At 41.8% G+C, this 24,946-nt stretch overlaps 1 protein-coding gene across 1 annotated transcript in view; it reads left to right on the plus strand.

Annotated features, from left to right (window-relative positions):
* Positions 1 to 23,320, plus strand: part of TMEM106C (transmembrane protein 106C) — a 49,381-nt gene extending 26,061 nt beyond the window's left edge. Inside the window, exons 3-8 of the mRNA XM_075851899.1 lie at positions 1,262 to 1,325; positions 1,414 to 1,573; positions 11,018 to 11,158; positions 12,147 to 12,196; positions 14,961 to 15,014; positions 20,524 to 23,320. Of these exons, the coding sequence (XP_075708014.1) occupies positions 1,262 to 1,325; positions 1,414 to 1,573; positions 11,018 to 11,158; positions 12,147 to 12,196; positions 14,961 to 15,014; positions 20,524 to 20,638 (584 nt within the window). The 3' untranslated portion in view covers positions 20,639 to 23,320. The remainder of the gene's footprint in view (positions 1 to 1,261; positions 1,326 to 1,413; positions 1,574 to 11,017; positions 11,159 to 12,146; positions 12,197 to 14,960; positions 15,015 to 20,523) is intronic.
* The last annotated feature ends 1,626 nt before the right edge of the window (positions 23,321 to 24,946 follow it).

Here is a 24,946-nt window from a genome sequence, read left to right on the forward strand (position 1 = left end):
GTACTCGGGAGAAATTGCTTTACAAATGTTGGGCTGCTTTTTCTTTCATTTTGTCTTTTTGGGAAAAAAATAATTTATTTTCACTGCCCAATTCGAATAAAATCTATGAAACACCTGTGGGGTCAAAATGCTCACTACAGTCCTAGATTAATTCCTTGTTGGGTGTAGTTTCCAAATTGAGGCCTTTTTTGGGGTGTTTCCACTGTTTTGGCCTCACAAGACCTCTTCAAACCTGACATGGTGCCTAAAATGTAATCTAAAAAAAAGAAGACCCCAGAATCCTCTAGGTGCTCCTGAGGCCTGTGCTTCAGTCCATTAGCACACTAGGGCAACATGTGGCATATTTCTAAAAGCTGTGGAATCTGGGCAATAAATAATTAGTTGCATTCCTTTGGTAAAGCCTTCTGCGGTACAGAAAAAAATTAATCAAACTTTGCTTTAATTCTTGTGAAATGCCTAAAGGGTTAACAAACGTTGTAAATGCTGTTTTGAATACTTTGCCGTTTTTAAAAATGGGGTGATTTATGGGGGTTTGTGTTGTATGGGCCTCTCAAAGCCACTTCACAACTGAACTGGCCCCTGTAAAAATAGCCTCTTGAAATTTTCTTGAAAACATGAGATATTTCTGTTAAAGTTCTAAGCCTTGTAACGTACTAGAAAAATAAAAGGATGTTCAAAAAAACTATACCAATCCAAAGTAGACATATGGGAAATGTTAATTAGCAACTATTTTGTGTGCTTATAATATTTGTCTTACGAGCAGATACATGTAAATGTGTAAAAATGCTAATTTTTGCAATTTTTTGTTAAATGTTTTTTTTTGTTTTTTTTTTAACAATTTCAATACTGAATATATCAACCAAATTCTACCAGTAACAAAGTCCAATGTTTTCTCCTACACAATCTCAGAATCGCTTGGATAGGTAAACGCATTCCAACGTTATTACCACATAACGTGACACATGTCCGATTCGAAAAAATAAGGCTCTGTCAGGATGACCAAGAGTGGCTGTGGCGGGAAGGGGTTAAAGAGGCTGTCCGATTCCAGCAAATTGAATTACATTTTTGTATCAAGTTATATAATCTTCCAATATACTTTCTGTATTAATTCCTCGTGGTTTTTAGGAGCCCTCCCTGTTTTCCAGTAGGAACATTCATTGTTTACTTCGAGTGGATAAAATTCTGTGTGTCATGCCCTTTCCTCTATTGGATTGATTTTTCTGTTTCATTGTGTAAATTCCGTACATGTGCTTTGTTTTAGAGCAAGTGAATGAGTTGGTGGCATTGATACCGTACAGCGACCAAAGGCTACAGCCCCAGAGAACGTAAGTGTGAGGGGTTATGCGTATGATCTTGTGTTAAAAAAAACAAAAAACTGTATTTACCTTTCTTTTTTTTCTTTTTTTCAAACAGGAAACTTTATGTTGTCCTCTCCGTTCTGCTGTGCCTCTTAATCTGTGGTTTTGTGGTGTTTTTTCTATTCCCACGCACTGTTCTTGTCCAAGATGGTGGCATCAGAATGGTACAAGTGTGGTTTGATAAGGAAAATGACATTGTGAACCTTGCTATGACGGTATGTACACAGTATCCACTTTTTTTTTTTTTTTTTTTACAATGAATAAGCAGTATGTGCGATGTGGACCTGCTCCACGGGACGTCTCTGTCCACCCTGAGCTCCACTTAGGACACCTGTGTTACAGTTTAGCCCTTTAATTTCTTCATCAGTGCACATGAAATGTTTAGTCATGAGACTTACAATGTCCAGAAGAATTTACATGTATGAATGATATTAGCCGCTCTTGCATTTAACTGCTTATAACTGATTATTGACGTTTTACACGTATGAGCGGCAGAACAAGCCTACTCCTCCTGCTGCTGTATTACAGCAGCCACAGCCCTGCTCTAAAGGCGAAGATCAGAGAAACCTCTGATCTTTCGTTAATCCTTATTTGTGGCACGCAAAGGGAGACCTCCTTTGATTGTGTCACAGGGAATCCCTGTGATGCGATCAAGGCCTATACCAAGTATGGGCAGACGGCCCAGGTTCCATTGAAGGACCCCGGGGCTGTCTGAGCGTATTCCCTGTGGTTAGAGCATACTTGGGCCTATTAGAACACAGGCTAATGTACTGGCATATAGATATGATATAGATTAAAATAACTTGTTTATTAATGCCCTATCTCCTAACTAATCTAATAGGTTCTATGATGCTAACTACAGTGTAATTGTTTTTTCAAAAACATTTATTATTGGCAAAATTATGTGCGTTTTTCTAAATATGCTAATTTTGCTATACTTGCCCAATGGGAGGTAACTCTTGCTTTTCACTCTGGGTGGTCTAATGTTTTCTGTATGACGCTGTCCAATCGGTGTCATACATTTCCACTCCTCCCAGCCTAGCAACACGGCGTGATCATATAGTATACAGCGTCCGTTCCCGATTGTGTCTTGAATTGTCGATACCTCCGGTTGTTTCACCGTTAAAATGCGATCCTGGTGCCATATGAAAGATTAGAATTTCATCTTTCATATGCCACAAGAACCACTGTTCTAGGTGGTCCACAGCCGGATATATGGCTCTATGAAGTGATCCCCCTTCTCTTCAGTCTCACACTGATGCTGATAGGACAGCGTCAGAGGCTGTGTGGTAGCTCCACCTTAGGAGTATCGCTGCTGTTACCTCACACGTGTCTAGTATTGCCTAATTTGCATATTTGGTAAAAAAAAAAAAAAAAAAAGCTTGTAACTTTTTTAAAAAAAACAAACATCTTTTTGGGACACAATTTTCACTAGCATTATCAGTGTGACAGCACCTATTGGATTAGCTAGGAGATAGGACATTACTAAATTAGGGACAGATACTCTTTAAAAAAAATTATATATATATATATATATATATATATACAGTGAAGGAAATAAGTATTTGATCCCTTGCTGATTTTGTAAGTTTGCCCACTGTCAAAGAAATGAACAGTCTAGAATTTTTAGGCTAGGTTAATTTTACCAGTGAGAGATAGATTATATATAAAAAAAAAAAAACTGAAAATCACATTGTCAAACTTATATATATTTATTTGCATTGTGCAAAGAGAAATAAGTATTTGATCCCTTTGGCAAACAAGACTTAATACTTGGTGGCAAAACCCTTGTTGGCAAGCACAGCAGTCAGACGTTTTTTGTAGTCAATGATGAGGTTTGCACACATGTTAGATGGATTTTTGGCCCACTCCTCTTTGCAGATCATCTGTAAATCATTAAGATTTCGAGGCTGTCGCTTGGCAACTCGGATCTTCAGCTCCCTCCATAAGTTTTCGATGGGATTAAGGTCTGGAGACTGGCTAGGCCACTCCATGACCTTAATGTGCTTCTTTTTGAGCCACTCCTTTGTTGCCTTGGCTGTATGTTTCAGGTCATTGTCGTGCTGGAAGACCCAGCCATGAGCCATTTTTAATGTCCTGGTGGAGGGAAGGAGGTTGTCACTCAGGATTTGATGGTACATGGCTCCATCCATTCTCCCATTGATGCGGTGAAGTAGTCCTGTGCCCTTAGCAGAGAAACACCCCCAAAACATAATGTTTCCACCTCCATGCTTGACAGTGGGGATGGTGTTCTTTGGGTCATAGGCAGCATTTCTCTTCCTCCAAACACGGCGAGTTGAGTTAATGCCAAAGAGCTCAATTTTAGTCTCATCTGACCACAGTACCTTCTCCCAATCACTCTCAGAATCATCCAGATGTTCATTTGCAAACTTCAGACGGGCCTGTACATGTGCCTTCTTGAGGAGGGGGACCTTGCGGGCACTGCAGGATTTTAATCCATTACGGCGTAATGTGTTACCAATGGTTTTCTTGGTGACTGTGGTCCCAGCTGCCTTGAGGTCATTAACAAGTTCCCCCCCCCGTGTAGTTTTCGGCTGAGCTCTCACCTTCCTCAGGATCAAGGATACCCCACGAGGTGAGATTTTGCATGGAGCCCCAGATCGATGTCGATTGACAGTCATTTTGTATGTCTTCCATTTTCTTACTATTGCATCAACAGTTGTCTCCTTCTCACCCAGCGTCTTACTTATGGTTTTGTAGCCCATTCCAGCCTTGTGCAGGTCTATGATCTTGTCCCTGACATCCTTAGAAAGCTCTTTGGTCTTGCCCATGTTGTAGAGGTTAGAGTCAGACTGATTCATTGAGTCTGTGGACAGGAGTCTTTTATACAGGTGACCATTTAAGACAGCTGTCTTTAATGCAGGCACCAAGTTGATTTGGAGCGTGTAACTGGTCTGGAGGAGGCTGAACTCTTAATGGTTGGTAGGGGATCAAATACTTATTTCTCTGTGCACAATGCAAATAAATATATATAATTTTGACTATGTGATTTTCCTTTTTTTTTTAAAATAAAATCTATCTAAAAAATGGCCGTTTTTCCCGGCCGGTTTGCATCCGTTTTTTTTCCCCAGTCCTTTTTAAAATCGGATGAATTTCATTTAAATTTGTTGCCACACATAGCCCTCTGTAGGTAATGCCACACAGCCCCCCTGGTAGGTAATGCCACCCAGCCCCCCCTTCCAGGAGAAGTCACTGACCTATCCTGGAGAGGAATTCCCTGCCACTTGTCGGGAATTCCACTTCAGAAGTGAGTGACGTCGCCGTGTCCATATATGGAGAGTGTGGTCACTCACTTCTCCTGTAGCGGAATCCCCGGCCACGGGGTCGGGGATTCCGCTTCAGAAGTGAGTGACGTCGCTGTGTCCATATATGGACAGTGTGGTCACTCACTTCTCCTGTAGCGGAATCCCCGGCCACGGGGTCGGGGATTCCGCTTCACAAGTGAGTGATGTCACTGTGTCCATATATGGACCGTGTGGTCACTTACTTCTCCTGTAGTGGAATCCCCAATCCCCGGCCGGGGATTGGGGATTCCGACTCCTACAGGGAGCTAAAAAAAAGACCCTCTTCCTCCTCACATGCACTCTGCACTAGGAGGAGGAGGAGGAGGAGAGAAAGCGCGAGCGACGGAATACATGGCCATCACTCGGGACACATTCCGGTGATGGCCGTGTATTACCCGGCCCCATAGACTTCTATGGGGGCCGGGTAAACGGCCGAAAATAGGGCATGTCCCATTTTTTGACGGACAGGTTTCCCGGGCCGTCAAAAAATCGGTCGTGTGAATAGCCCCATTAGGGGTCTATTGTTCCTACTGCAGCCGGGTGAAAGCCGATTTATGAACGGCCGTCACCGGCCGGGAAACCCGGTCGTGTGAATAAGGGCTTACTGATTCCACAATATCACTTGTTATGATTTTTTGTATTTGAAAGTGTCCTTTGTGGATTTGCGAGTCCTACTCTAATGCTTTACAGTTTTTTAATTTGTTTGACACTAACTTGCAGACTTTTGAATAAAAAGAGATTTAACAATAAAATAACAAATCTGTAGTTAAAAAAAAACACATGGGAATGTTTTACAATAAATAAACTTTATTAAATAGAATACCCAAAACATAAAATAATATACACATTTCTGTATTAACACAACTGTAACAACCTGCACAATAAATGTATTGCATCATTTATGAATATCGGTGTATGCTGTGTATATATAAAAAAGAAAAAAGTTTTGCAGCATTTTTTCTATTGTTTGTTTTTTATTATTATCCAGAGCAAATATTAATTAAAAGCTTATGTATATGTAAATAAAAAGGCACCTACATAAAGTACAACTTGTTCTTTAGAATACAAAGCCTCATACAGCTATGTCGAATAAAGAATAAAGACTTATGTATGACTACGGAAATGCAGAAAAATAAAAAAAAATAGAATCAAATCTGGTCCTCAAGGCCAAAATTAGCCAAGTCCACAAGAGTTTAAAGGCTATGAACACCTTTTTGTATTCCAAAATGTAAAAAAAAAATGTTTTAGGGAATTTTAAAGAGGCTCTGTCAGCACATTATAAGTGCCCTATCTCCTACATATGGAGAACGGCGCTATAATGTAGGTGACAGTAATGCTTTTTATTTAGAAAAACAATCTATTTTAAACCACTTTATGAGCGATTTTTAGCTTTATGCGAATGAGTTTCATAATGCCAAAGTGGGCGTGTTTTTACTTTAGACCAAGTGGGCGTTGTACAGAGGAGTGTATGACGCTGACCAATCAGCGTCATACACTTCTCCCCATTCATTTACACCAGGGGTCTCAATCTCGGCCGGGTAAGTGGGCCGCATATAGAAAAAATGGGAAGTTGACGGGCCGCATTACTTTCAAATTTGATACAATACAAAATTATTGTTAATCAATTAGTTATTTGAACGACTATAACACTATATTACTAGAATAATAATACTACATTACTATAATAATACCGCTAGGTTTAAAATTTGAAATATTTCCAAGTGCTTATTTCAACAATCCAGCTTTCCAGTTTAAGTGTCGCTAAATGCAGTCCGGCGGCTCAGTTAGCACACATGTCAAGATTGGGCAGCAGTGCCCTCTGTGGCTGCTGCCGCAGTGCCCTCTGTGGCTGCTGCCGCAGTGCCCTCTGTGGCTGCTGCCGCAGTGCCCTCTGTGGCTGCTGCCGCAGTGCCCTCTGTGGCTGCTGCCGCAGTGCCCTCTGTGGCTGCTGCCGCAGTGCCCTCTGTGGCTGCTGCCGCAGTGCCCTCTGTGGCTGCTGCCGCAGTGCCCTCTGTGGCTGCTGCCGCAGTGCCCTCTGTGGCTGCTGCCGCAGTGCCCTCTGTGGCTGCTGCCGCAGTGCCCTCTGTGGCTGCTGCCGCAGTGCCCTCTGTGGATGCTGCCGCAGTGCCCTCTGTGGATGCTGCCGCAGTGCCCTCTGTGGATGCTGCCGCAGTGCCCTCTGTGGATGCTGCCGCAGTGCCCTCTGTGGATGCTGCCGCAGTGCCCTCTGTGGATAATGCAACACACCCCTAGATAAGGCCACAGTGCCCTCTGTAGATAAGGCCACAGTGCCCTCTGTAGATAAGGCCACAGTGCCCTCTGTAGATAAGGCCACAGTGCCCTCTGTAGATAAGGCCACAGTGCCCTCTGTAGATAAGGCCACAGTGCCCTCTGTAGATAAGGCCACAGTGCCCTCTGTAGATAAGGCCACAGTGCCCTCTGTAGATAAGGCCACAGTGCCCTCTGTAGATAAGGCCCCAGTGCCCTCTGTAGATAAGGCCCCAGTGCCCTCTGTAGATAAGGCCCCAGTGCCCTCTGTAGATGAGGCGGCCCCAGTGCCCTCTGTAGATGAGGCGGCCCCAGTGCCCTCTGTAGATGAGGCGGCCCCAGTGCCCTCTGTAGATGAGGCGGCCCCAGTGCCCTCTGTAGATGAGGCGGCCCCAGTGATGTCAGGGGCTTGCCCAGAGCTGGAGTCCCAGGCAGAGCGCTAGTAGGCTCTTCCTGGGACTCCAGCTGTGCTCCTGACATCACTGAGACTCCTGCTCTGGGGAAGCCCCTGACATCATTGTCGATGTATGGACAGCGATGTCAGAGGCTTCCCCAGAGTCCCGGAGCAGAGCCGATAATAGCGCTCTGCCCGGGACTCCGCTCTGGGGAAGACCCTGACACACTGTCCATATATGGGCAGCGATGTCAGGGAATTCCACAGAGTCCCGGAGCAGAGCCGACACCAGCGCTCTGCTCGGGACTCCGGCTCTGGGGAAGCCCCAGACATCGCTGTTCATATGTGGACAGCGAAGTCAGGGAATTCCACAGAGTCCCGCAGCACAGCCGACACCAGCGCTCTGCTCGGGACTCCGGCTCTGGGGAAGCCCCAGACATCGCTGTTCATATGTGGACAGCTATGTCAGGGAATTCCAGAGTCTCTGAGCAGAGCCGATACTAGCGGCTCTGTGTCCCGCGGGCCGCAGATGACAGCCATAGGGGCCGCATGCGGCCCGCGTGCTTGAGACCCCTGATTTACACTGCACTAGCGATATAGTTATATCGTTATTTGCAGCTACATACACAAACACTAACATTACGATGTAACCTGTCATTTCAAACGAGATTACGTTGCTGGAATCTCACAGAAAAGATTCAGAAGTGTCAGGATTCTGAATACACCACGTCCAGGCTGGTAGTGATGTATATTCATGATCAGGACACTGCAGTAATGTTTGTGTATGTGGCTGCACATAGCGATATAACTATATCGCTAGTGCAGTGTAAATGAATGGAGAGAAGTGTATGACGCTGATTGGTCAGCGTCAAACACTCCTCTGTAAAACGCCCACTTGGTCTAAAGTAAAAAACGCGCCCAGTTGGGCATTAAGAAACTCATTAGCATAAAGCTAAATATCGCTCAAAGTGGTATAAAATAGATCGTTTTTCTAAATAAAAAGCATTGCTGTCACCTACATTATAGCGCCGATCTCCTTATTCCATAATGTGGTGACAGAGCCTCTTTAAGCAACTTTTTCCAATTGACTTTGATAAAAAATTTTGACTGTTTACGATACAGCTTCTATGTATCCTGTATACATAGAAGCTGTATCTTGCCGTCAAAGCCAATTGCGTTTGGTCAGCTAGACTGACGGCTGAAAGCTGGATCCAGCTAATAATGATCACATCTAAGTTCAAGAACACGCAGGACTAGCTTTCAGCCAAGCCATCAGTCCAACTGACCTGACGGAATCGGCTTTGACGGCAAAATAAAAGTAAAAAATAAAAAAAATTAGTCAGTTGAAAAGTTGCTAAAAATCACCTAAACGTTGTTGTTTTTTTTTTTTTTTTTTTTACATTTAAGTTGAAAGGTGTGTATGTAGCTTTTAAGCTAAGCATTTTTTATGTTTTTGCTGTAGGTTGAATGGTCCTTGAATTACATTTTATGTCGCAGTTCTGGTCCTGAAAAATCTGTAAATGTGACCAACCTCGGAGCTCACAGCAACATTGTTAGGCCTCATGCACACGACCGTATTTTTTCCCACCCGTAAACACTGGCGAAAATACGGGTCCGGTGTCACACGTATTCGACCCGTTTTGCACCAGTATTTACGAACCCGTGCCCGTAAATATGGGTCCGGTGTCACCCGTATTCCACCCGTATTTACGCGCACGTTTTTGGCGGCAAAATAGCACTGCACTAATCGGCAGCCCCTTCTCTCTATCAGTGCAGGATAGAGAGAAGGGACAGCCCTTTCTGTAATAAAAGTTAAAGAAATTCATACTTACCCGGCCATTGTCTTGGTGACGCGTCCCTCTCTTCATATCCAGCCCGACATCCCTGGATGACGCGGCAGTCCATGTGACCGCTGCAGCCTGTGATTGACCTGTGATTGGCTGCAGCGGTCACATGGCCTGAAACGTCATCCAGGACGTCGGGCCGGATGTCGAGAGGGACGCGTCACCAAGGCAACGGGCGGGAGACCGGACTGGAGGAAGCAGGAAGTTCTCGGTAAGTATGAACGTCTTTTATTTTTATTTTTTACAGGTTTATACTGATCGGTAGTCACTGTCCAGGGTGCTGAAAGAGTTACTGCCGATCAGTTAACTCTTTCAGCTCCCTGGACAGTGACTATTTACTGACGTCGCTTAGCAACGCTGCCGTAATGACGGGTGCACACATGTAGCCACCCGTCATTACGAGAGCTCCATAGACTTCTATGGACTGTCCGTGCCATTATTACGGCCTGAAATAGGACATGTTATATCTTTTTCAACGGCACGGGCACCTTCCCGTGAGGAAACGGGAAGGCACCCGTCACCAATAGAAGTCTATGAGCCCGTTATTACGGGAGTTTTTACGGTCGTGTGCATGAGGCCTTAAATTGGTTATCCAGGATTAGAAGAACATGGCTGCTTTCTTACAGAACCGCATTCACCATGGGTTGTGTTTCTGAAATAAAGCAGCCATGTTTTTCAATTCCTCAACAACCCCTTTAACTCCTTCATGACTGCCATACGGCTATGTACGTTCTAACTGCCGACGCCCCGTGCAGTTAGCACATGTAAAGACGTTGGCAGCCTTGAAGGGGTTTAATAAGTGCAGTTCTGCTTCAGTGTGAGCAGCGCTGCACTCTCATGTCGGCCGGGGCTTAGAGTTCCCCGGAATGCACCCCCCCACTGTAGATAATGCCACCCACAACCCCCTGTAGGTAACGCAAAGCCCTTTGTAGATAGCGCCACCTAAGCTCCCTCCAGCATCGGAATCCTCGGCCAGCGCTCTGGCCGAGGATTCCCCTCCTAGAGGGAGCCCCCGCCGTAGTTAGTGCCACCGCCCCTGCAGATAGCAACCCCCCCCCCCCCCCCCCTGCGCGCTGTAGATAGCATCACACCCCCCACTGTAGATAGTGCCACCTGGACTGACTCAAGGAGCGGAATCCCCGGTGTCAGATCGCACTGGCCGTGGATTCCGCTTCTAGTGTTTTTTCACATATTTAGTGATTTGTCTGCTCATAATAAAAATGAACACTGAATTAAACTAATCTAGAAAATGAAAGCCTCATAAGTCCTCTAAAAAAAAACAACAAAGTAAAAATAGTTATGATATTCAAAGCGGTTCCAAAGATATCATTTAAAGAAGTGCATATCAAAAATGGAAAATTTGACCTGGACACCCTTGGTCATGAAAGGGTTAACCAAGCCCAGAGATTGAAGCTGATATAGATGGCTAGGAAAATGAAAGTACATATTTTATCCTTGTAACTGTCCACCAATAGTGGTTAACAGGTTTTCCACTAAGGATGGTCTGGTAAACAGTGGTAAAGAGAGTGATTGCTATAATAGACGTATATGGAGTGCTGTAGGTGTAAATGTATACTAAATATTAAAGAATAGTTTGTATTTACATTCGACAATTACAATGCTCTACAGTGGTCTGTGGGTAGTTGACGTCTGTAAGGGCCCTTTTAACGATCAGCTGGAGTAACGACCGCTCGTCCCCATACATAACTTCTTGTGAATGGAGCAAACGAGCGCCTATCAACGAGAAGCCTTGTTGATCAGCGCTCGTTTTCACGGCTCCTATTGGCTAAGTTTGTGCTTTAGCATTTTAAATGATAAACTTGTGTGTTTTTTCTTTCTCTATTACAGAGCACCCTACAGATAACCAATTCCAACTTCTACTCAATCTCTGTAGACAGTCTAATAAGCCAAGTACAGTACATGAACACCGTTATTGGGACTCAACAGCAGACCAATGTGTCTGTCATCCAGTCGCTCAGCGAGAAACTGGTACTAATACCACATAATTCTATTATTCTTATTGAAATGTTCGTTTTGTCTTCTATATACGAATAAGTATAACAACTAGTCCTACTACTGGATGTTTAACTATGCTCTATAGACAAACGTATTCTTTGTACAATAAGGTATAATTTTAGTAATATTATATATGATTGTGACTATTCGAATACACCTTATATATTAAGGGGAGTAGTTATAGGGGGTGTGGAGGTAATAGTCGCACCATGCCCTGTTGCGAGAGGTGCCTTCAGGCCACTCTGCCACGTTAAGCAATATCAATGTCCCATAAGAAGACACCATTATTATAAATGGCACACGGTAGGTAGTGAGCCCTGTTGCAAATTTTACATTGGGGCCCAGGAGCTTCATGTTACGCTTTTGTATGTATATCGATCAGCCATAACATTAAAACCACTTACAAGTGAATAACATTAAATATCTCTTTACAAAGGCAACTGTCAAGAGGGGGGATATATTAGGGTGAATTTACACGCTGCGGATTCCACACTGCAGCAAACTACAGTACAATACATGTGGTTGGAGTTTTTAAAAACAATTCCGTCATGGGTTTTCACTGCAGGTTTTACCCCTTCAATATTTACGGGTGAAATCCGTGGTGCATCCACTTCACAACCTGCTGTAAAATCCACATGCTGCAGAATTTCCTTGGATTTGGGGTAAAATCCACTGCAGATTTCTTCCGCTACTTGTGGACTCCTACTATAGGCAGCATGTTAACATTCAGTTCTTGAAGTTTTTGTGTTGGAAGCAGGAAAAATTGGCAAACAATGATCTGACGCCTTTTTCTTGTGGAGTCCATTCCTCAACGAGTCAGAGCTGTTTTGGCAGCACAAGTGGGACCTACACAATATTAGGTGGTTTTAATGTTCTGGCTAATCTGTGTGTATCTAGCATATGTTTATATAGATAGAGGTGATTATAAGACAAATAATAGTAGTAATCTTTATATTTTTAGGTGAATTTCACAGTGAAATTGGAATTAGGTGGAATCCTATCTTATTTATAGTAAGTATATGACCTCATCAAAAGCTTTATATAGAAAGCAGAATATTTCTGAAATATAATGTGAAGGTATGGGACAATGGACACTAGGCCTTCCTGGTTAATTGATGGTTAAATGTCCTACTAGAGCTGGCCATACACATTCGAAAATAGTGATATGAACCTGCAGATTTAGATGGGATTAGCTGACCGTCTAATTTGTGGGGACCCCTCCAGACCATCCCCTAAATGCAGGTGTTATGGGAAGGATGGTCTGGGGCGTTGGATTTCAATATGCCCATTCTTTTGTTCTCGCCTCCCGCAGGCTTATTCCCCTCTCCTCATGTATGCTTGGCCGAGAGAAACCGTATCTCATGACTACATCCGACTTCTGCGCCAGCACAGAACAGTGTGCACACTGGGTTTGACAGCAGGACTTCTCAATGATAGCACGTATATATTTGTGCTCAGCGCCCACATCCCATGGTAGATCATCAATATTGCAGCAAGAAACTTCCTAGAAAAGAATTTCCTATTATCCAGGCTGTCTTTTTCAGACCGCAAATGCAGTCCCTCACTAAATGGTCACTGTTGAGGCGTAAAGGTAGCCATACACCTTAGATAGCTGTTGAGCGAACTTGCTATTCCACCACCCCCACCACCATACACATGCATGCTTGGCTCTCAATGGGAAAGGGGAATAGGCTGCTGACCGACCCCTCTGGTGACCGCTTATCTCAAGTGAGAACAAAGGAATGGGCATGTTGAAATCCAACATGCTCGATCCTTGGATTCCCCCATACACATTAGATGGTCGGCCGGGCCCACCAACATAGTTTGGTTCAGCTGACGCCCATCTAATGTGTATGGACACCATAACCATGTAGCTGTGCAGACCTTTCTCTATAGATGTTAATCTAACTAGACATTTACATCTGCCCACAAATGATAGAAAGCAAAAAAAGCTGTGAAAAGCACCACAGAAAACTGAAAACTTGTAAGAAGCCGAACTATGGGAGTGTGTTCATGTGCCTGCAGCGACCGTTCTCAAGAGAGATTCAGTCTTCATGAAACTGGACTGAAAAAGCTGGATCCACTGGCTTTCTCTCTGAGCCTGTCCAGTATTTATAGGGCTTGTTGCTCCTAAATAAAGCAACATACCATAGAAAACTATATGTTTCCATGCCCAGCGGTGCCCCCTCTAATCTCTTTCCCTCGGATAGGGCAGCATCTGTCAATCCCTTTTACTGTACCTATTTTCACTCCTACAAACCCTAGGACACTTTACTTAACAGGATAGTCAACCAAGCAGCTGCTAAAAGATGCCTGCCTCGTCTCAATATCCGGAGGAGACTAATCCAATATGGCGGCGGCATGATGTCTTTAAGGAACTAGTGACTGAAGAGCTCTACAGTCCTGTCCCTGCCTGAAATGGCTACCTATAGACAACAACAGACTACATTCAATGCAGATTTTAGTTTTTTGATTAGGTTAAAATAGTCAAGACTTTACATCACTATAGTATAGGCATTCTACAATGCAGATTCTGGAATGACACTTTATTTTATTTTTTTCAGCATGTAAAATTTTTTACGTTTTAGAACCGTCTTAAGCTTCATTTCCTCGTTTTAATTTTAAAGAGCTTTTTTTCTCCTAGTTTCTAGGGCAAATGTTATATAAAATGTTATTTCACTGATACTACATTGTATGACAAAGCCGATAAAGAAACTGTATTTAAAAATAGTGGAAGTACTACTTACCCCTAACACCGCTCTAGATGCACATCGTAGGCTGCAGCTGACCTGTTCTCTTTTGCCTGATCATCTTTATTTCAGACCCTTGTCTGCAGAGTAAGGCCGGGTTCCCACGTAGCGTAAACGCTATGGAATTCTGGGCGGAAATTCCGCAGCATTTACAGTAGCGGCAAAGTGGATGAGATTTAGAAAATCTCATGCCCACACTGCGTGAAAAAACTGCAGCGTAAATGTTAATAAATTGACCTCCGGTGCGGAATTTAAATCCACAGCGTGTCAATTTATGCTGCATTTTAGTTGCTTTTCCGGGTTTTCCCCATTTAATTCAATAGGGTTGAACATCCCGCAACAGAAAGGCAAGTGTTGCGACTTTTGTGGCGTATTCGCAGCGATTATGCCGCAAAAAAATCGCAACTACGGAAAAAAAACAAAACCTACTTACCCAGAAGTCTGTTTCTTCGTCCACTCCGGCCTCCTCGTATGACGTTGCATCCCATGTGAACGCTGCAGCCAATCACCGGCTGTAGCGGTGGTCACTTGGGATGAAACGTCCTCCCATGTGACAGTCCTGGATGACTTCTAGAGGGCCGGCCTCCTGGGATGACGTTACATCCCATGTGCCCGCCGCTGCAGCCAATCACCGTTTGCCACGGTCACATGGGCTGCAGCATCGTCCAGGGAGGCCGGGCCAGTCTGCACAGGAGGGACGCGTCGCCATAACAACGCCCTAGGTAAGTATGAAAGTTCTTTACCGCGGCTTTCTGCAGGGGAAAATCCGTCCGGAAAAATGCACCACAAGGTCTTGCGATTTTTCAGATGGAATGTACTGCGGGTTCCAGGTCGGACATGCCGTGTGATTTATTTTTTATATTTTTTTTGGTTTTTTTTTACGCAGTGTATCTGACCCGTGGGAACCTGGCCTAAGGCTGGTATAGTGACATGTGAATCTAACCTATAGCCAGGTTAAAATATAGTTATGCTTGTAGGGGAGTGATATTACCTGTTTAATTTCCTATTTTCTTTTTTTTTTTCAGTAACTTCTGCACACTGCCCACAGTTAAAGTACACAACATTGTTGTTTTTGTGCGGTATGTACCGATTTTTTTTTTTTTTTTTTTTTTTTTTTGCTTTACATTTACTTTATAAAATATGTTTCTCAGCATTAAAGGTATTTGGCAGATTATCAAATAGTCTGAATTATCAGCCAAAGATAAGTACATTGAGCTTGGAAAGTGGGCCATACACTAGAGGTTTAGATGGACCGATTTAGAGAATCTTCTGCCGAATGTCAGCACCTTTTCGTGTCACAAACGAGCATGACAGACGCCAACTAAAGACAGATATCTGTGGAAATGTACAAATGTTTATAAATCTAGTTTACACATGTACCATCTAGCTGCTGTAACTTGATACTATAAAAATATGCTACAGAAAAACTACAAAATGTGTGTTTGACTTTACATAGGGAGGGAGATGAGTTTATTACTAGTGCCACTCTAAAAGTGCCCAAATTATGTCACCATGCAGTGCCCAAATACACCATACCAAAAAAATTCTATTCAGTGTCTAATGATATACAGTGCACATGTAATATGTCATGTACTAAAGCCAAATAGCATGTCATACGGTGTCAATATAATATGCTATACAGTGCCTAATTAAGACACCATACTGTATTAGGGTTGCAAGATGCATCTAAATATGGATACTATCTAGATGCCGTGCACCCTCAAACTGTTCAATGCCGTGAATTCATGTATTTCGATACTAAGCTGTGCAGCTGCACAGCTTAGTATTGTAATACATGAATTTAGTCACTGGCATGATGCAATGCGGCCAGCGCTGTGCTAATGAGCAGCGTCGCCGGCTCTGAAGACAGAGAACATGGCGAGCACACTGCAAAGTACCCCCATGCTCTCTCTCGAAAGTACCGCCGGCCGCATCACATCATGCTGATCGCTTGGGCATAAGTGTGTCCACACCATCAGGAGCGGGGCAATGGCTGTAAGGGTATGTGCACACGATAAGTGGCTTTTACGTCTGAAAAGACAGACTGTTTTCAGGAGAAAACAGCTGCCTCGTTTCAGACGTAAAAGCTCCTCCTCGCATTATGCGAGGCGTCTTTGACGCTCGTAAATCTTGAGCTGCTCTTCATTGACTTCAATGGAGAACGGCTCAAATTACGTTGCAAAGAAGTGTCCTGCACTTCTTTGCCGAGGCAGTCAATTTACGCGTCGTCGTTTCACAGCTGTCAAACGACGACGCGTAAATGACAGGTCGTCTGCACAGTACGTCGGCAAACCCATTCAAATGAATGGGCAGATGTTTGCCGACGTATTGTAGCCCTATTTTCAGACGTAAAACGAGGCATAATACGCCTCGTTTACGTCTGAAAATAGGTCGTGTGAAGTCCGCTTTATACCTAGCTGCAGCCCCACTCTAATGGCGGACATCAGAGAACTTCTGATCTCTACTGTTATCCCCTTGAATACCACAATCAAAGCTGACTGCAGCATTCAAGGTGAAAATGAGAACTGACAAACCTCTTTGATCGCGTCGCAGGGAATGTCTTATATGGACATACTTGGGTTTGACCTAACTACTGCCTGTGTACCATCAGTACACAGGCTAATGTACTGGCATATAGATATATGCCAGTACATGAAAAGTAAAATGAATAAAAAAAAAAGTAATGTAGAAAAAAAAAAAATACACTTTTTACAATAAATAATTAAAAAAAAAAAAGTCTCAATACATAAAATAATATACACATTTTGTATCGTCGCAACCTAATAACCTGCAATTCACTGGTTTATATCTTTAGGGATGTGTATATTTTTAAAGTGCCAGTATCATTGCAATTTTTCCAAATTACAATCTGCCTGTGTCAGATGCACAGCACAGATTGCAAAAAATATATCAACTATCAGGTTCAACTGTTGATGCGCTTTCTTTGCCACTATGGTTTCAGTGACTTATTGGAAAAATATGTGTGGATACCCATAAGCTCACAGTTTGTGTCAGCCGAACATAACGTTGCTTTATTATACTTGGTTTTATTTTTGTTTGTTATATTTTGTATATATATTTTGTTTTTGTTATTTTATGTTTTTTATTCCAAGTTGTGCAAAGTTTGTCCGAATATGAGCTTAAATACCCCCAGGGATATCTCCCCGTTGGTATAAATATTCAGCCTGATAGATGCTGTTGGAGTGTGTCCTCCATCTGTTGCATCTATATTATTGTATTGAGAGCTGATAGCTGCATCAGCAACACAGGCTGATATCCATACAGAGTGCAGCTATCCAGTCTCAATACAATAATATAGATGCAACAGATGGAGGACACACTCCAACAGCATCTATCAGGCTGAATATTTATACCAACGGGGAGATATCCCTGGGGGTATTTAAGCTCCTATTCGGACAAACTTTGCACAACTTGGAATAAAAAACATAAAATAACAAAAACAAAATATAACAAACTAAAATAAAACCAAGTATAATAAAGCAACGTTATGTTCGGCTGACACAAACTGTGAGCTTATGGGTATCCACCCATATTTTTACAATAAGTCACTGAAACCATAGTGGCAAAGAAAGCGCATCAACAGTTGAACCTGATAGTTGATATATTTTTTGCAATCTGTGCTGTGCATCTGACACAGGCAGATTGTAATTTGGAAATATTGCAATGATACTGGCACTTTAAAAATATACATATCCCTAAAAGATATAAACCAGTGAATTTCAGAATTGTACTAGGGAGAAAGAACTACATGACATTTATATACTCAGTGAATTAAACTTGATAACCTGCGCAACAAATTTATATAGTAATTTATGATCAGTGTATACTGTTAAAAAGAAAATAATAATAATAAAACCTGCTTTTGAGCCTCACGTTAATAGTAATTAACCCTATCATGTACCGAACACGTTAACCTAATGTTGTCCATTATGACTGTGAGGAACCTGATGGGGTTAATTACTATTAATGTGAGGCACATGGAGGTTCAAAATTCATAACACCATGTGCCTCACATCACAAAATGGAAGGGCTTTTTATTTTTTTATTGTTTGCAAAGTATTGTTTTGGAATCCATAATTGCAATACTACAAAAAGTATTGCTATCGAAGTCCAAATTCTGGTATCTTGACAACCCTATACTGTCACCTAAATGTTATGGCCTCCTGTGCCCGAAAAAAAAATTGTATACAGTGCCTAAAAAAAAAAGATCATACTTTCCCTAAATAATGTGCCATACTGTATCCAAATAGTACTCCATACAGTGCATAAATATTAAACCGTTCTGTACCCAAATATGCCATTCACTGCCCAAATACAGTGTACAGTGCCCAAATTATACAGTATACCGGACCTAAGTAACTCATAAATTATAACACCAAGCCGTGTCCAAATAATGCACCATATAGTACTAAAATAATGCAATGATAATGTGACAAAACATATCTAAAAACACAATTTACAAGTATATTACCAATGTTTTGGCCATAACTTTGCATTCAGCTGAATGCTTCTGACTGCTCCCTATAGTGTTGTGTGGGGGAGGGACAACGGGAATCCTTTGCTTTCCTCAGAACACGAGGGAGAGGAAAAACGGGTTCCCTGCAGTGTGGGAGTCTCTTGCATGTTGGTCCCATCAGCAGTGCAGCACACGTATTTGTGAGAGAAGTAAAAGAATGTACGGTAGCGTGAGCTGTAGGGAAGACCGCGCCTTCTTCACTTTGTAAGTATGATGTGACCTGTACCACGATACAGGTCACACAACCCTAAGGCCCGCCCTGCATATACTTACGCCCCAAAAAATGCAACACAGTGATGTTACTGCACAAGAATAATTCGTACAGTTTTAAGTCAAAGAACATGGATAATGCACACAATGATATATCACCATAAGGATAATAAATACAGTGATGTCACAGTACAGGGATAATCAACTCAGCAAAGTGACAATGCAGGTTTTAAAAAAAAAAAAAAGTGATGTCACAATACAGAGATCACGGATAGTGCTTTTTCTGCACAGAGGTAATGGCTGAAGTGAAGTAACGGCAAAGGAATAAAAGTCACAGTACAACATAATAGTGATGTCACAAAACAGGAATAACCTCTACAATGATATCACAGTACATGGATAATAAACACTGAAGTCGTAACTTTTTCTACTTCTAGAAATGGGAGGTACATTTTAGTATCCGTTTACACTTACATTTAGTTTTCTGCTCAGTTTCTGTTGCCTTTTGAAGGTCAGGATAGCGTAGCATGCTGTGCTAAAAATAAAAACCTGATACCCAAAGGACCCATTAGAAGTCAGCGTGGGTAGAAAGAAAAGGATTCTAATGGCCCATGACAGATCTGTCAAATTGATCATGACTGATCTGTCGTTTCCGTCATCGCCAGTGTAAACAGGGTTTGTGTAACGCAAAGCGAACATAATTAAGGCTCTATTATCAAATAAAATGCTGTTCAAGAATTTAGCTAGAACATAAAATGTAGAAACAAATAAAGTGGCTAGTTAGTGTAAATCAATGTTTTGAGTTATTTATTTTTTCCTTGTGTAGGATAGGCCAGATTTTACATAAAGATACCAAGCACTCATTATGTTGTACCATGCGCCTCCTCGATTATAGATCGTCTAGGATTTTTTTGTTTTTTCCTCCAGTAAACGCGTCACTCCTGTCTTTGGGCTTTGTTCTGATACTGCAGCTCCTTCCCTAAGTAGATAAGCTGCAATACCAAACACAGCCCATGGACAACCCTTTTAAAGGCTATAGAAAGCTTTTTTTCTTAATTATTGTATGTAATTAGTGTTTTTAAACCTTTTTCTATTCGACCGTTATTAAACATTGTATTCTTCACGCTGCAGCTTCTATGTATCCACTATACACAGAAGCTGCGTAATGCTGATTTGATCAGTATTAGGCAGGATCACATATGCAGTTTTTGTGGCAGTTTTTAAATCTGTTTTTTTTTTTTTAGTTAAACACAGGAGTGAACACAAACGATAGAAGGTGCATCAGTGTTTTCTTTATGCCTTTCCTTCATTTTGGATCCACTTCAGGCTTTGGCTATGACAGTTGAGCCAAAAAACGCCACATAAACTGGATCAAAGCTTTGTGTGTGATCCTGGGCTTAGGGTTATGTGTATAAGAGGCACAAAGGAGCAGCTATCTGCTGTTCCATCAGTCCATCCTATTGGCGTATTTGGCTTACACCGGCGTTATGCAGCTTCTATGTATAGTGGATACATAGAAGCTGCAACTTAAAACTATTTTTAATGTTTATCATTACATTACATGGGGAAAAAAGTCTTCAAAGGTTTGCATAACCTTAAAGTAAGGAATCTGACCCAGTTGTGAGAACAGGCAGATATTTCACCAATGGTGTTGGCGCTGAGACCTCTGTCTGTGTATAGCTGAATTGATCAAATTATGTTTATTAAAGATATTTTTTTATTTTTCATCTGACATATATAAAAATTGACTCATTAATCGAAGAAATAAGCAGTGCAGAGGTCTTGCAAGTCTAGTCTGAAATGTAAATATGTATTAAACTGTATGACTCTCCCTCTTGCAGAACATCGGTGAAGTTTTCTTATATCGGACACATCTCGCAGAGCTCCCTGGAGACTTACCAATACATTGATTGTGGTGCAAACTCCACAATACTGACCGACCATCATGCTTTATAAACTAGCTAAAACATCACCAGCAATATGCTCTCTTGTCCCTGTGAGTCATCCACGGAAGTGATAAAGCTTTAACTGCACCAACTTGGCACACGTTTACATTACAAAGTACTGGAATCTGCACTGGCGCTTTCTTTTCAGCATGCAGTGTTTGCGTGATCACTTGGATGTTGGTGAAGATATTGATCACTGTGTTCTGAGTGGCATTATTTTTATTGCACTGGGGACCACTTTTCTGTATTATATTTTAATCCATTGTAAAAGGTTTTCTAGTAATTAAAGACCAGAATATTCAGTTTTACATTTTTATTTTTAAAACTGTTTTTCATGTGCCACAGTATTTATCCCAATAAATAGCACAATGTGTCCCAAACAAAACAATAAATCTGTGTAAACTGCTACAATACTTGCATCAGGCAAAGCTACCGGTACTTATGACTGTAAATCTTTTGTTTTCGTGAAGTTTTGAGTAGCTCTATTTTGTCACGTGCTGCAATGTAAAATGTAACAGTCTCACTGTATACTTGGTAGTTATACTTACCTTTTCATCCTTCGGCTATGTTCACATCTGCATCGGATGTCGCAGATTCCATTGTTTTTGATGGGAAAAATAGCGCAGCATGCTGTGCAATTTTTCTCGCAAAACGACCCCTCGGCTGAGCCTGACGCAGCCTGCTATAAGTCAACAGGGTTCGTAGTGCGATCAGTCACCGTGTTACGGATTCTGTTATAAACGGAAGCCCCAAAGCAGATGTGAACAGTGCTTTAAAGTGTTCCTGTACAGTTTTATATTGTGTTTATATCAATGAGCACAATTTATTAAACTTTATGGCTTACAGAAACGTCATTTTGGGATGGAAAAAAAAAGTTACGAGGCCTGGGAGCATGTTATCTAGAGAGTTTACTTGCACTCAGACGAAGTAAAAGTACACACACATATATATATAAATATTTATTGACCCTTTTAATCTCTTGCTAGCATATGCTAGACATAGATTTTGTAAATATCCAGTAAAAAAGATAGTGGCAGCCAGAATGGTGTTAAAAAATGGCTAATTTATTTTGAATCCCTTGTAGTAAGTGTTTAGTCCACATCTAGAGGGCTATGTGCATCTTTCCAACCCATTTCTATTGCTCCAGTGCATCTAAATAGAATATAAAGCAACTTTGCAAATAATCTTGATAAAAAATATCTTGCTGGTGTTTTTTTTTTTTTTTGTTTTGTTTCTTCCTCTCTGCGTGGTTACAGACTGCAAACAAACCCTGTGTAGTCTGACCCTACAGTTATACTCTCTTCCATTTTGATAGGTAATAAGTAGGGGCAGATGGAAGTATGACTGTAAGGTAAGACTACACCGGATTTGCAGTCTGTAACCATGGAGACACATATCTCTGCAGTGGAGTGTTAAACACAGAGTAGAATATTTTGAATTAAGATTTTTTCTCTAAAGTTACTTTATTTTCTGTTTTAGATGCATTGGAGCAATACAAACATTTGTTGCAAAGGTGTGTATACAGCATTTCATTTTCACCACGAGGAGGTGGAAGACTATATACAATATTATAGTGACCTGCAGTGCAGTCCATTATAAAATGGGTTTTCCCAGGGGGCTTAAAAGTACAAATTGTGTATGGGTCCATAGAGACATTCAGCACCTTACCAAATTGCATCAGGCTTCTGGATGCTGTATTCATACATACATTTTATTTCAATCTCTCTTATAAGAACTTCTTAGCTAGAAATACTCCCTAAAGCACTCGGTGACTCTACATCTTGAAAAGGGTTGCCGGTCTCTAAATGCATTTAATTCAGTATTCCGAATTTAACCACAAAACTGCTGCAAATGTCTATTGGTTATATTAAAAGGTTTACATCAAAAGCTCACCGGTCAGTATAGCACTTATTCAACTATCTCTAGCTAGAAATAAGCTCACACAGTTCACCACGCAGAACGTAGTGTACACCTCTGCCTATTTGGCCTTACCTCGTGTTCGTTATTTTAAAGCCACTCGTATCGCATGTGAGTGTTAATTATCAATCGATTTTATTAAGGTTTAATAAATGTGATAGCAACTGTTTAACTTTCTGAAATTGGAGTATTTTGCAATCTTACGATATTGCTTAATTTTGAGCATAATGCCCTTATTTGCTAAGTTTACGTTAAAGAGGTTATTTAGGATTAGAAAAAGGTGCTATTTTTTTTCCCCCAGAAACGGCACCCTCTTGCCCATGGCATTTGTCTGGTATTGCAACTGAGCCCTGTTCACTGGTGCTGATCTGCAATACCGAATACAACCCATGAACAAGGGTGGCGCTGTTTCTGGGGAGAAAAGCAGACTCTTTTCTTCCTCTCCTGAACCAGCCCTTTAACATGTGTTTTTGTTATATGTCGTTTACCTCTCTAAATGTTTTATAGTTCCCAGAATGCCTTGTCATCTCTTGAAATATTCACATTCTGTGGTTATATTGTGTCCTTTAACAGCAAATAGGACACGTTTTATTTTTAAGTGTTGCTTTGGCAACACCGTAAGCAAAAGTGCAACTTCATGACTGCACAAAGACCAGGATTCAAATATTTTCTACTTTAATGTATGTCCATTAGGTGTTCTTGTGCAATAACAAGGCCGGGCCCATTAGATGTTCTTCTCATGCAATAACAACAATAAAATTATGCAATAACCTTTCAGATGTCTGTACATTGTGTTGTGTAACTGCATTAGTAAAAATCAAATGAAATTTGTATTTTTTTTTTGCAGTAATAAAAATGGATTTTTAAGGGGTTGTCAAGGGCTGGGGGGGGGGGCTGTCTGCTTTTTCAGAAACGGCGTCACGTCTGTCCATGGGCTTTGTGGTATTGCAGTTAGCTCCATTCACTTGAATTAGAATGAGCTGCAATACAAGATACAGCCCATAGACAGATGTGGCCCTGTTTCTGCAAAACCAGCACTGATATTTTTTTTTATTTTTTTTTTGTCCTGGATAATTTTTTTTTTTAAATATATTTTCTATGTTTTAAATAGAATACTTAAACCTAAAGAACATAAGACTTCTGGCTCAGCTCATTTTAAATCTGGATCATGTTATGACTCAGCAGTTTTGTTTGTGTAAGGCCCTGTTCGCATTATTGTCATGGCTTCTGTTTTTAACTGAGCCATGACAAATCCTATAGAGCCCCCAGCAGTCAGTGAGACAACCTCACCTCCCCTTGCAATATAATCCCCCCCCCCCCATACAGCCCTCAGTTTTCCCATAAGGGAAATGGTATGACGTATCCACCTGTTTTTGCTCTCGCTGCCTCCTGGCCACATCCTGATTACATGGTCGGGAGTTACGAAAACAGCGTTGCTTGCTGAGCTACGCTTTTTCCGGAAGTCCCATAAAACTGAACGAAAGTTATGGAAGCAGCGCCGCTCGCAGACTCCCACCGATCACTAAAACTAGGCAGCAGAAGTACTCGTGTGAGCGCTGAGCCGCTTGGTTTCTGTTTCCGGAAAGCCGAGCAGTTTGTGTACGGGCTCATAGAAAGTCAATGAGCCCATACACCGCTACTTTGGCTTTCCGGAAAAAGCCAAACAGAAACGAAGTGGCTCAGCGATCGCAGGAGCTCTTCTGCCTCTTAATTTTAGCGATCGGTGGGGTTCTCATCACCCGGACCCCCACCCATCAAAAGTTCTGACATGTCACTATGACATGACAGAAGTTTGAACATTTACTTACCCTTTAAAAAGAGGTGTTACAATTTTTTATTTGATGTGTTAAAGGCTATGTAAACCTTTCAAAAAGTTTTTTTTTTTGTTTTGTGCAACCTTTCTAAATACTTATTGACAATTATTTTTACTTTTTGAGATATAGCTGCTTTTATATCCTGAATACAGAGCAGCTGTATCTAGTGCTAAAACCTGTCTCCGTCAGGTCAGTGGCACTGACTGGTACAGTGTCAGTGGGTTGGGGGGGGGGGGGGTGTGTGTCAACAGCCCAGGGCCCATGGTACACTTAATCCGCCACTGAACAGAACCCAGCACCAATGTGAACAGAGCCATTTGCAATGATGAAGATATATATATATATATATATATATATATGTTAGGTGTCTTTTGGGCAATATAGATTGATTTATGGCTAGAGTACAATCAGTGGCGGATTAAGTAGACCATAGGCCCTGGGCTGTTACCCATAGTTGGGCCCCCCTTCTCCACCGCCGCCCTGTAAGGGTATGTGCACACACACTAATTACGTCCGTAATTGACGGACGTATTTCGGCCGCAAGTCCCGGACCGAACACAGTGCAGGGAGCCGGGCTCCTAGCATCA

The sequence above is a fragment of the Rhinoderma darwinii genome, chromosome 2 (assembly GCF_050947455.1).
Source record: "Rhinoderma darwinii isolate aRhiDar2 chromosome 2, aRhiDar2.hap1, whole genome shotgun sequence".
Taxonomy (NCBI): Eukaryota; Metazoa; Chordata; class Amphibia; order Anura; family Rhinodermatidae; genus Rhinoderma; species Rhinoderma darwinii.